We start from the raw sequence: 13,990 nt of genomic DNA on the forward strand, positions 1-13,990 counted from the left end.
CTCCCCTCAGCTCACCGTCCACCTTCTGCCCCAAGCTCTCCGTGCCGCTGCGCTCTCCCGCAGCGCACAGGTGTCGGGGCAGCCGGGGGCGTGGGGGGGAAACCGGGGCTCTAGGTACCCACCAAAGCCTACCCCCGGCTTCGGTCCCCGCGGGTCTCTGGGGGGCTGCGGGCAGGCGGCCGGTGTGATGGGGCAGGCGCTGCGGTGGGGACCTACCCGCTCGGGGGGGGCAGGAGGGTCTCCGCTCCTCGAGGGGGGCGGAAGGCACATACAGAGGGGTAGTTTCTCCCGCACTGCCCCCGGTCGGGCGAGGACCTGAGTGATGGGAGGAGGTTGGGGACCCGGCGTGGGGTGACTCGCGAAGCGGAGTCGGCAGGTGGAGTTAATGGGCTGGCGGGGAGCCGGGGCGGAGGGGGCAGCCGCGGGGGGGAGTCGCAGGGCGCGCCCGGTGCGCGGTGCCGGGCGCGGCGGGGAGGCGGAGGAGGAGGCGGCAGCGCAGGCAGCGCCCGGGCCGGGGCCCCAGCCCTCCCGTTTTGAACCTGGGCAAAGCAGAGGCGGGGAGAGGGGCAGGGGCAGGAGGCAGGCGGTGACATCAGAGCCGGCCGAGCGGATAAGGTGGGAGAGCCGCGGGAGCAGAGCGGGCGAGTGAGGCGTCAGCGATTAGCGGCTGCCGCCTGTTCCCCGCGCACCGCACCGACACCGCTCCGCACGGCAGCTCCGGGAACCATGCAGAGGTCCCCTTTGGAAAAGGCGAACGTCTTCTCCAAACTTTTCTTCAGGTGGGAGCGCCGGCGCGGCGGGACACGTGCGGCCGGGGGCAGCGGGCAGGGGAGGTGCGGGGGGCGCCTCTCCCACCCCGCTCGGCGGAGAAGGGGACCGAGCGCTGGGCGCCAGTTAGCTCTGGCCAGGTCTGCGGGGAGGGCGGTGGGAGTCTGGCTTGTTGCTGAAGGATGAGATTTCTCTTTTTTTTTTTTTTTTTTGTTGTTGTTGCTGGGGTTTTAGCACCAGGAATGGGCTCTGTCTGCCAGGTGTCATAAACCCCCTCTGGACCCAGACAGATGAATTTATGACATAATTTGAGCAACCTTTGGTAACTTGCTCAACTAGTTAATCTGTTATTTCACTGTGAACTGTGAGAACGTGGTTGGGGGGAGTAGAGGGGAAATGCTCTTAGAGCAAGGATTCCTCCTGTTTGGCTTTTTGGGTGTTTAGCATTTGCTCAGTGTGTAAGTGTAATAAAATCTTACTGGAAACAGTTCCTTGTAAGCCTTGCAAGTGTTCTCTTACAAGCAGAGTCTCTGGCACCTTTTCTTTCTCACAACTTCACATAAAAAGAGAAGAAGGAGCCAATACTAATGCCTGGGCACAACGTACTTTTTAAGACAATATAGAAACCTGAATATGTTTTGTGTGACATTGCTAGAAATGGCACTGCTAGCTGGAAAGAGCAAAAAATCTTTCTGGCTTTGGCCCACACACTACCAGTTTCACCAGGGTGGCTGGTTCCCCTTTTAGTTACTTGAGGGTCTTTCACACAGCAGGGAGGGGAGGGAGGAAATCTTGTTTAAAACATGAACGTGGTGAATGAAATGGGAACATGTGATGTAAAACCATAACATTGGCACGAAGTCTCTGTCTGAGCAGCTGAGGGCTTTTAGCTGACTTTTAAATCCTTTCAGGATAGCTTTCCTTTTCAGCAGCCTGGCCGGAACTTTTTCTTAAAGTTTCTTAAGGGAAGTAGGTCTGTATGAACCACTCTGTCTGCCTCCCCCACTCTTTTTAGCCAGATGTGATAGTGGGGAAGGATCCTGAATGTAACCTGTTCTAAAGTTTTACAAACATCCAGGTAAAGGTGAGGATCCTAGAGGTATCCTCCAGCGGTGCAGCAGTGGGAAAGAAGCCACCCTGCTCTCAAGTGCTCTTAGAGACAGGGACTGTGGGTGATGGGAGTGTAAGCTTTTACAAATTCTCCACAGAAGAGGCTTCAGTCAGTGATCCTGTCAAGTATAAGATACAAATCTGTAGGAAATGAGGCTGATATTAATTTCATTGCTCAAGGAGCCACTCGTTCCATTTAATTTTATTTATTTGTAAAGCTTCTATCAGAGTAGTGCTCTCTTAGAACCTGTGATGCTGAAAGAAAATAACCCCTATAAGATCAAACACATGTATTTCTTATTCCTACCTTAGTTAAAGTTCCCATGGCTGAACCCAGAATGAGTTCATGCTCTTTAAATGCGTAATTAACCATCCCTGGGTCTGACCTGGTCTTTATAAAATCATAGTCTTTAGGTCAATTGAATGATATTTGAATGATGCTTATAACATATGATACATTATATTGTACCTGCTACCTGACTGTAACTGAAGTGGTAATAATTAAGTATAGAATGTTAAAGAGATGTTTATGGCGAATATCTAGAGCAGAGAAATTTATTTACAGGACTTTATAGTAACATCGTTTCATAGGAAGATCAGGGTAGTAAACAGTTCACTGGGTAAGAACAGTCAAAATTGTATGTGTACCTCTATGAAGTATCTAACAGGGGGCTGATACCTTTGGAATGATGTTTCTGTGAATGACAGTTTCTGCTTACTTGTGTTTTTTACCATGTACATTGTGAATGTCGTTGTTTCTTCACAAACATTATATGAAATAATTGAAAAAGTCACAAAAGTGAAAGCCACAAGATAAGAAAATTCATTACATCCAGTTTGGCAGCTAGGGTGTCTTTCTTTTAAAAATAATTAAGAATTTAAAAAACATACATTATTAGTTTTATTGGCAAGGTTTTATTGCTTCATAATGTGTCCTGTTTGGGCTGGAGGGATAGGTTTAAATGTGTCAAAGTCAGAATGGCGCTCCGTGATCATAAGTGAATAATCTAGACTTGTGTTAGTATCATTTGTACATTTTTTTTTTAATTCTTTTTTGCCAAAAAGTGAGAAACTGTCATTTGTATACAAGGAATAGTATCTTAGGGAAAATGTTACCTTTTTGTTGGATTTCCAAGATTAGCGACACTGATGGGGCAACAAAAGAGAATTGCTTGGGATGGTCATGATAGAAAGTATTTAGACATTAGAAATCAACTTTCAGCCTAAAATCGGAACTGTTTTTGTTTAACAACTGAGTTTTGTTGGTTAAGAAATGAGGTGTGAAGACAAGTGGTTTGAGATATTTCCTTACGATGACACTTAAAAAACACTAGGTACTGAGTGTTTGGGGTTTCAGGGTTTCTTTTGTGTTCTGTTTTCCTTATTACATTTTCAGAGTTGATCCCTTTTGTTTCCAACCACATGAAAGACATTTATCTGTGCATTGGCAACTTTTTGTCTTGTTTAGAGAAAATAGTGTTTTATGCAGAAGCAGTCAGATGGTCATATGTTGAACTTAGTATTCGTTCTGAAGATTCACTTTTGTCTTTATAACAATTACTTATGTTCTTGGAATTTTGCAGTGTCAAGGCCATACCTTTTGTAGCAAACAACATTGTAGTACTTTGCAATCACCTAGTTTTTATTGCAGATCAACTGATATCAGGAAGTGTTGTTATGGTTTTATTAAGGCAAGCTAATAAATTAATTTTTAGCTGGGTGTCAGAACACGAAGTTATTGCTGGAGTTTCAGAAATGGCTGCAACTTTGGGACAATTCTGATATTTTTTTTTTAAATGCAAATTCAGATATTTAAATACAAGTTCACAAAAAGCAATCCTTGTGCTCCTGTCCAACTGTCTAATCAAGTGACAGCTGTCTTGGCAGGACTTGGTAGTTCAGTGCCTGATACATTATTAAATCCAAATGAGAAATACAAACTAAGCCAGCTTTTGTGCCATGTCTTCTTGTGGGCTCAGTCCATCAAACCTGCTCTAGCTGATTTCTTTCCAAGCCAGAGAAAAAGTAACCTGCTGCTTTTTTATACAGCTGTCCAGTGGTTCCAAGAACAATTTAGCATGTAGGGGATAAAAGCTGGATTCCTTCTTCTGTTGTGTGTATGCTGGGAGGGGTAGGAAAAGTAATTCAATTCTACATTTCACCTCTTCTAGGAGGTAGGACCAGTGTTACCAGTGTATGGTAGTGAAGGGGTTTTTGTTGCCTATCTCTGGCTCAGCTACTTTTTTTAAAGCATGAGAGCAAGAGTGGCTCTGTAGTCTACTGGGTAAGAAACTTGTTTGCAAGTCTTGATTTTTTTTCTGAGGGCACTTTTAATGAAGTCTGTTAATAGCCTTTAGGGTGGATAACAGAATCCAGCACTTAAGTTTTGAAAGTACCTGGCCTGTGGGCTACAGTCATGGTTGTTTTTTCACTCCTACCTTAATTCAGTCATAATTGCAAGTTCAAGAGTGCCTTGACTAAGTTTCTGGATTGAAAAGGCATTCTCATGAGAATTAGTTTGAGTCCCTTCAGAGAAAGGAACTAAAGCCAGACCTGCCCTAGGTAATCTCTGCTCTATCCTTGAACTACATATTTTAGGATTTAATACCAAGAAGGTACTTAGGGTTTTGATTACTAAATAGGTAAGGTTTTATGTGCCTGTTTTCCTGAAGAAGTATGGGATTTAGTGAGTACATTTGTACTCAAAACTTCCCCTGAAAGTGTCTTGAGTTCCTAAAAATCCCAGGTATTGTATGGGAAGCTTAAAGACCTAATCCATGCCTATAAATTTCACTTCAGAGAGTGGGTGCCTGGAAATTGTCATCTCCAGCATGTATTTGGAGCATCCCCTATCAAGACCTAGCTGTAGCATCTTGCTCATCTTTCCTCACTGAGTAGGGAGCCTCTGTGTACGTTGGCAGCTGTGAGCAGGTGGATTGAGTTGCATGGTCTGATGGCTCGGTTGCTGGTACAGCTGGCTTTGACATTACACAAGGCAAATTTCCTACAGTATATTCTTAAGGCCCTTTACGTGTCTAGTCCTGAGGACCTGCCTTTCACTGATCCCAGGTAATCATAAATCCTGTCTGTCAGTGATAACCAAGCACAGATGCAGACAGAGCACAGAATATGGCCCTGTGAGGCTGCCTGGTCATTTGTCTGTTGCCACAAGTGGTCCTTGGAGACCTGCCAGTCTGCCAGCCCTTCAGAACTTTTTGTAACGGTGAGCTTTTGGTACTTCTGAAAGTCAGCCCCCAGATGGTTCAAAGACGTACATGCAAATTTTGGACTCCTTTTGAAAATTTGATTTCTGTTAATATTTCCAAGGTAAAATATGAAACTTGAAGTGAACTGGAGGAAGGATGCTGAGTCTCCTAGTCCGAAATAGTTTCAGCTACAGGAATACCTTCTTTGATAATAAGGCTAAATTGTGTCCTTGGCTCAGTCTTATACTACATCTTTGTTCTAACAAGCAGAAGTGCAAACCCTGCATAGCACAGTGACCTTCTCTGGCTGCTTTATACCTCTAAAGAACAGTTGCCTGTATCAAGCTGCATCTGAGTTTCTAAATAGATGTAAAGCTTATTTTCCTCCTGCAGGAGGAAGACTTAACATGTTGATATTCAAAATGAAATGATCAAGCATCTGAAAGGTTTGCAGACTGATCTGTATATTTTTGTTCTCCTCCATACTTACTTGATTTTGGTGCGATAGAAAATATCCATCTGAATCCTTGAATTCTGTTTTAATACTGTAAGCAATGACATGGAGAATAGTTTTATTATCTGTATTATAGAGGCTTCTAAATGCCCTATACAGAAATTTGAAGTCTACTGTACTAAGCACTGGAAAATATTTGATAATAATAAAGTCTGATTTGAAGATCTTGAAGTCTAAGTAGCTAGCACAAAGGATGGGCTAAAACTCCTTATTAGTTCTGTAGAGAAGAAAGAGGGGTGTGCAAGGACTGTGATTTGTCCTGGGAGCATGTGGTGGAGCCAGTACAGACTACTTGAGATCTCCTATCCAGGACTTTAATTTCATAAGGTATTTCTGGTTTGACAAAGTTATTTCAGAATATTGCTACAGCAAACAATTATGACCTCTTTCATACAAAAGAGTCTTGGTCTTTTAATGTCTAAATTTTTTCAGTGCACTGGTTTTCAAACTGGTGAGAATAGTGTGACTTATTGCAGGAGAGTTCTACAAGTTACTGTTATCTTTTTTTTTTTTTTTATTATTATTCACTCCCCCCTACCCCGCATTCCCCCCCCCCCAAGCCTTTGCAGCATGTGTATGTAGGTGTGGAGGTTGTGGGGGCAGGATGGTACCAATCTGACATCTGGGTAATGACGTGTCAAATTGTGTCCTCTAAAATAAAAACCTCAAAGGTCAAATTAAACTCTAGCATATAAGACTTTAATGATAAATCTTGCAAAATTTTGCAATGTAAACTTGTAGATGCAATTCAGCTGGCTTCCATGAGACAGGGGATATGCCTGGGTGAGATGAGTGAGGACTCACAGGCTGTGTTTACATATCACTCCCTCTCACATAAGCAAAAGGATCAGCATGAGCATTTTCACAGTCAGCAAGTAGCTAAACCAAGGCTGCGTTGTCATGAAGCTCCCAAAATTAGGAGGGAATAAGTAAGTTGTACCTTAGGTACATGGTGAAGGTACGTGGTTTCAGGTATATTCCCATCTTTTAATGTGGTATTTATATTTTTAATTTTTTTTTCTTCAGCTTTTAAAGTAAAAGATGTGAACCTTTATTGTATTGGAGTCAATCTGATATTTCACTTTAACTTATTTCAACTTAACTCAGTTCAAAGTTAATCTGTAAAATATGGGATGCTTTTATTTCTCTGGAGGTAAAAAACACAAAGAAACCAAAACCAAAACAAAACAATGTTGCTTTGCTCAAAGCCCAAGATCATTTTGGAAATGAAGATATGAGATATTTTCTCATTAACTTGCAAGGGTCAGGCTGAGGAGTAGCAGCAGCAAATACCAGGATACACAGAAGATGGCAAAGAGCAAGCAGTAAGAGAAGCAGCCCCTAAATCAGGATTAATTCCATATTACTGTCATGACGATGTACATTTTGATACTTGGTGTTATAAATAAATAAATAATCTTCCCACTCTCCACTTGCCCTGCTTGAACTGCCACAAATGTGTTCATCAGTTTCTCAAGGTGTATATACCCGATCACATATCAGTCATTGGGTTTTGAACAAATAACAGATTTATGAAATTTATTTATAAATGGATGGCTAAGACAGTGGAGTGCTAAACTGGGTAAATTTGTTGCTGTCACATTAGTGACATATCTGTAAGAATTTAAAAATCAGCTCAAGCATGAATAGCACAGCTCTGCAATTGTTTTGTTGACTTTCTGCAATGTGCCTTGGTCTTTCAAAGGACTAGGAGAAAGAAATCTCTCTTATTCTTGCTATGGGATATGTAACTGAGAAAAAGAGTGAAGATGAAGAAATATCTTCTAGCCAGTCTCACTGTAGGTATATGCTGAAACAGCCTTGCCAAGTTCATAACACATCATCATTATCTTATTTTGATAGCTTTGTTAAATATTTGAGGCATATAGTATGTTTCACTCTGGTATCTAAACAATTTACAGATTTTTAATATACATTGCATGTATTCTGTCCTTGCATCTTACGCAACTTCAGTATCTTTGTACCCCTAACGTGCTTTGTTTTCTCTCAAAAGTAGCTCAGTAATTCTGCCAACTGAAATACTTTGACTGTCTTACTAACTGTAAGGAAAAAGTATTGAATTTCTGCTAAAAATCTGAATCTCAAAAAGCATTTAGAGATTAGATAATAATCTGAATAAATATCACTTCTCAAAAACAACATAAAAAGGCAGGCATTCCCCAAGAATTGCTGTGTAGTAATCCTAATTAAGATTCACTGTTGAAATCCTGGGGTTTCAGCAGAACACTGATTATTCTTAAAATGGTGCTGCTCACAGCTAGTGGCAGAGTTGATGACATTGCAGCTAAATATTTTCCGTGTCAAATATACCTCATGGGGAAGAACTGTTTATTACTGAAGAGCTTTAAATCTTATTTTTTGTGATCTGGGAGAAAAAAAAAACAAACCCAAAAGCTGAAATTAATGGGGTCTGCTTTTACCTTCTGTTGTTGAAGTCCTGCAATAATTGTGTGTAAATATTAAGCTCAAAGTATTGCATTTGCTTGTTTTTAAAGGGGAAAATGCTGAAGGTTTTAATAAGAGTTTTCAGAATATATAACGTGCTATTTCAGCTGGTTACCATTTGAAACAAAATAACTGCAACCCGACTTTGTTGAAGGTAACTAACGCTCAGGAATTAGGCTGTGGTGCCTGGCACTTGTGCTTCATGGGTACATTGACTTCTCCCATCTGTTAGCAAGAGTCATGCAGAGCTAGGGTCACCTTTTTACAGCTGTGTCACAGGATGCTCAGAGAAGAGGGCTGGTGGTGCAGACACACTTCTGGAGAAAACCATTTCGAGCGTACTAAAGCTACCGCCTCCAGTATAAAGTAAGCAACAATTTACAATTTGTTCTGCTGCTGGAGTGATGTGTATCTTTTGGGAGAGGATGGGAATACAGAGCCTTTGACAGAGTCCGGTCTGGTTTGACCCTCTGGGAATGTCGGAGGTCTACGTGGTACCTCAGTCTTTTCCTACAGATAGAAGGAATCTGTGGCTTTACAAACACCTTGTGAACCTTAGGCTCCAAAGCATCATAATCATGGCTTGATTATGTCACGCCCCCCCCCCCCCCATGTTGAAACAAGGGATAACATAAAACCAGAGGCATTTTTCTTGCTCTGCCTATATCAGGATTTAGGTCCAGTTCTTTAGAAGCTGCAGGCACTATGCCTTACTCTATTGCTTTGTAAGAGAAGGAAGTGAAGACACGGTCACTTCTGCGCTGCTCAGTGGATTTTGCAGCGTTGTGCACATGATGTGTTGAAATGGTACCAGCCTGATCAGGGACTCTTGCAACAGAGCAGCTCTGCTTTGCAGGTCTTGGATAGCCCGGCACTGCTGCTCTGTCACTGTCCCAATGCCCTGTGCTTCTTGACCTGAAGGCCCTGATGGAGCTGGGGAATCCTTGTGCCCAGGAGGAAGATCTGGGCAGTTGGCTTAGCAACACAGAGGCTCCTTCTGTCTTCAGTGACATGCAAAGCAGCCTTAAGGGAGAGTCAAATCCTATTGACAAGTTAACAGTCTGTGTTAATACTCTCTGGAAAGCCAAAGACATCTGTCCTATCGGCACAATTTGCTCAAGTGGAATGAGGCTGAACATGCTGGAGAAAGAAATAGCTGTAGTAAGAAATCTATTATATAATTGCCTAAGTGACTGACAAAGAAATGGTCATTAGAAACCTATCAAAAGAGAAGTTAAAACAGTATGTTATGTATACAGTATTTACATATCAAACTCATAAGGTTTTTGGTTTTTTTTTTGCTACAGGCAATCAATAACAGAGATGGAACTTGTTTTCCTTCTTTTCTTCTTTCCTACTGTACACCCCTGAAACTTGTCTCCTGCTGGGTTTCATGTGTGTGTACCCATAATAACATTCCTAGTTAGTGCAAAACTCTGACAGCACTACAGGTTTCTCTGTGAAAGAGTTCATTAAATGCCAGCCAGTAATCCGGTGGCATTTACTAATGTAATGCTGTAAAACCAATCTGTTTCCCTTCCTTCTTGCTCTCTTCCTTTCAAAAGAATTTTCTCGTTCTCAGCAACCACAAGAAGAAGCTCAGAATTAACACTGGCAAATCATTTCTGTTAAGTCAAAAATAGAAGAGCCATATTAATTGACAAACTCTGACTGAGCTGTGTTACCAGGTGATAAAAAAACATTGATAACTGCAGATTATATTGCCAGTTAAAATAAATTTATAGCTATTTTGCATTTCAAAACTTTACAAGTAATCTGGAGCACAATGGTAAACTGGATGCTCTTGGAATCTGGCAAAAGGTTGGTTTTAGGTAGTATTTGTGTTCTAGGTCTGGAATATTCCTTTTATTAAAATATGCACTGTCTCCCACAGTTCTTGACAGCACAACCCAAATAGCTGTTGAAAAACTACCTTGAGACAAACAGCACGTGATAGGCCAACTCCTCCCACAATTACCACTCCAGCATGAAGCCACTTGGCACAGCTTGCAAATTGGCCAGATGTAGGTAGGGTGGGACTTCCGAGCAAGTCCAGGGTAGCTGGGAGATGAACATCTCTCTGCAAGCCTTGCCAGCAGTCTGCAGTAGGAACCTGGCTGCAGCTGAGGAGGTCCCTGGGGAAGGTGTCAGCACCGCTCCTTTAGCTGGCTGGAGGAGTTAATCTATCATAGTTGCAGCTACCCAGATGAGCGGAGAGATGAGGACAAGGACTGCATTAAGTCTGTATTAAACTTGTTGACTTGGGAGAGGAGGGTGGTTTAGGGACCATGTAATTTAGGTGGCGCTGGTAAGTGTACCCAGTTAAGTGTGAGTAGAACCAGAGACATTTATAGAAGTACAATAGATCTGCTAAGCATGCTGCCTTCCCCAAATGATAAAATAGACATTTTGCTCACTTTCTAAATGCAGTCAGTCACATTTTGTTACTTCAGGCAGTGGCAAAATGCCAGGGTAGGTGCTAATAAAATATATAAAAGAAATCAGATGTGTGGAGGGAAACAATGCAATGCAAAATTTTTTCCCCAAAAGTCGGACACAGTAAAGCATTTCTCTTTTTCTCAAGACAAGTTTGGAATTGCTTATTGTAGTCTCAAAGCATTGTTAAGGGGCTCAGCAAGGTTATTACTTAGCTACAGTATTGACAATTAAAAAGGTTGCTTAGGAAGTACTGTTACTTATTTGCATTAGCTTCAGTAGTGTTTTACTGTCTCATAACTTGTATTCATTTCATCATTGCCAAAATATCTGTGTATACAGAACTTTCAGTGAAACCAGTCCATGAGAGTTTCTGTTCCCAAAGGACGAGGTTTACCCATTTCTCCACAAGGTGTGCACAAAGCCAATAGCAACCTGTCCTTTCTGCCATCAGGAGCTGGCAAAATACAAATCGATACCGGATTTATCATTTGCAGTGGCCATGAAAGACTTTCACATAACATCATTTTTTTTAATTCAAAAGTTTTCTTCTAATCCATCTTATTACATCCCTGAAAACATTGGGCTCTGTTTCCAGCAGTAATAAAGTTTATGGATGTTTTACCATCCAAAGTGGACTCTCCTAGCTGCCTTGCTGTAACATACCACAAATTGTGTTATTTTGCAGCTACAGTGGTGTCAAAGACTGAACTAAAACCTGTATGATTCATATGAAACTGTAGTATGATTGCAGAAATGAAGGGTAATCTGCTGATTTCTTAGGACACATTCTCTTTGCAGTAGGTGTGATATAACTAAAATTTACTGCTTTACTGAATTATGGGGATTATAGGCTGATGTCACATGCAGTTCCTAACTTCATTAATGTTAGAGTGTGCATGTGTGTGTGCACAGTTGCACACAAATAGGCTTTGACTGTTGTGCTAAAGTCTCTTTGCACTTGTGTCTGTTTGATGATGCTTTTTTACCTTTGTATTGACCTCTTTGCACCACCAGAAGCTGCAATTGAGAATGTGGATTACTTTGTGTGTATGGTATATGTTCTTACAGGCATATGGGTAAGCATCTCCAACAAGCTGTTCTTGTTTTCTAAGTGACCGTGGAAAACTTTATTGCATTTATTTTGCAACTCTGTTAACTGTTGTCTATAAAGACATTTTAAAACAAAAATTTCTGAAATTATTAAAGCTTTGCAGATCATAACTTTTATCATAATTGTAAATCACAGGGGTTTATTTTTTACAAATGGTGTTGACATATGGAAGCATGACAGAAGTCAGCCACAAGCACCTTCTTTTGCAGACATTTCATTCTTTTAAGGAAGTATTTTTTAACAATGGCAGCAAAGCAGAAACTCAAATCGGTTCAAAATACACTGTTAGTTCTTGTGGTTGCTTGTTTATGTTTTGTTTTAGTCTTGTGTTTTCAAAAAGAAGACAGAACCTGTTGCAAAATTTTGTGCAAGTTGGCACTTGGGGATTCATAGACCTTTCAGGAGCCAAATTGTTTGATAGAGTTAGTAATGGCTTATTAAGATTTTCTCTATAAAGTAGCCATTCTAGAGTTTTTTCCTGCTTTGGTTTAACTCAGAATGTCCTTTAAGTTGGTATTAAGTTTTTAAACAAGACATTTGAAAAAAGAAATGCAAAATGTTTACATATGATGGACGCAATGAAGATCTTATAGGAGTCCTGTGAAAGATTTTGTGTGTTGTTAAGTGCATACTGCAATGTAAGCTGTGAAAGGAATGCTAAAGCTATATTAAGATTTTTGTCTTACAGGGATGAAATTTAATATAGTTCTGATTAATTACTCATTTATATAGACATAGCACGTATTTGGAAATACAGTACAAAGGTCTCAATCCTCTGTTCATTTGACTGCTACTGACTGAAGTTTGGGGCATGATCCCACCCCAAAACTGATGAAGTGCAACAGCTTTACAACTATTCTTTTAATGTTAATTTGTCAATATAGTTTTGTAAATATAATGCAGAGGTCAGCCATATTATGTCATATTGTGTGTGTGCATTTGTGTGCACATAGGCATACTTGGATGCTGTGGACAAAGTGTTTTGGGTGAGACAATGCAACTCCTGAATTAACCTAAGAAACTGATGATTATTTTACCTTTTTTTTTTTTTCCCTACTTAGATGGACAAAACCAATTTTGAAAAAGGGTTACAGACGACGGTTGGAGCTGTCAGATATTTATCAAATCCCTTCTGCAGACTCTGCTGATAATCTTTCTGAAAAACTAGAAAGGTATGAAACATTCATGAGATAACTGTTTCAGGAATCATACTGCAATTTTCATTAAAAAGCTGTTGGATAAAATGTTTAAAAACCATTGGGTGCAAGCTGGCTCAAACATGTCCTCATTCATCACACTGTTGTCCTTTGGAGCTAACAGGGATCCCTGGTGCTGATGTGTCACCTAGATGTTCTAAATTACTGTGTACAGGTACCAGTGACATCTGTCCATTGACTAGCAAGGCTAGACGTACAGTTTCAGTGTTAGTTCCCTACTCTGCTGTTCGTTCTTCCCCAAATATCCTTGTAAAACCTTGTTTTATTTTTTTCTTCAACTAAGTAACATTTCCTTTGTTCCACTGTTGAAAGACTAATTGCTTCTGCAGAAATCATACCCTGACTTTTCTCATTTAGGCTTCCTCTCTTCTCTACCCTATTTCAGTGGGTCCTAATTCAGAAACTATGGTTTGTGCTGTACACTTGGGATTAACTCTTACAGAATCGGGTACCTAAATCTGGTCCCTCTCCCCTGGCCTCTGGTGTAGTTTTCCCTGGTGTGCCAGGACAGCTCACGTCCGTACTGTTGTGCCAATCCAATTACACTTAATTGCAGTGTAACATACATATTCAAAACTGGTGGAAAATACTGAGAACATTGGTTTGCTTAATGCATTTTGATAGTTTATAAATTGAATATTCTGGTTATTTGATATTCTGTTGAAAAATGGAGAAAAGACCTGAGGAAATTCTTAGGAGCACTTTAATCTGTGAGTTGAATTTTGACCATATGTTTTCTGTTTATAGCATTGCTTCTGATCAGCAATTTATTATTGAATAGAAAATTATTGTTGCAGCAACACAGGTTAAAAATAATGCTGTGCAGTGGAAAAGTCACATTTTTGATGCTTTGTTAGTGTTTTGTTTTCTGCAGACTGGAAGAGCTAGCTCTGAAACATTAATTTGCCTATTATTTGTGCTTTGGTCTTAAGTACAGCAAGTTTCTTTAAAAACATACAGTGTGACCTTTTCATGAATTAATTCCCTGTGGGGTGATGTATGGCTGAGTATTTAAAACTGCCAAATATGTGGCTGAACTAGGTTTGAACTTTTATTGATCTATCAAGTCAATGAAGGCCAGGTCTTTGGGGTCTCTGCAAAGCTTTTTTTCATTAGTCACCTTAGCTAAGTCTCCTTGGATATACTTGAGTGAACTGAA

General features: G+C 40.8%; 1 protein-coding gene across 1 annotated transcript in view; it reads left to right on the forward strand.

Annotated features, from left to right (window-relative positions):
• The first annotated feature begins 726 nt into the window (after window positions 1–726).
• The window catches only part of CFTR (CF transmembrane conductance regulator), a 91,853-nt gene continuing 78,589 nt past the window's right edge, over window positions 727–13,990 (forward strand). Inside the window, exons 1-2 of the mRNA XM_055712242.1 lie at window positions 727–779; window positions 12,676–12,786. Coding sequence (XP_055568217.1) covers window positions 727–779; window positions 12,676–12,786 — 164 coding nt within the window. The remainder of the gene's footprint in view (window positions 780–12,675; window positions 12,787–13,990) is intronic.

This window comes from Falco cherrug, chromosome 5 (genome assembly GCF_023634085.1).
Source record: "Falco cherrug isolate bFalChe1 chromosome 5, bFalChe1.pri, whole genome shotgun sequence".
Classification (NCBI taxonomy): Eukaryota; Metazoa; Chordata; class Aves; order Falconiformes; family Falconidae; genus Falco; species Falco cherrug.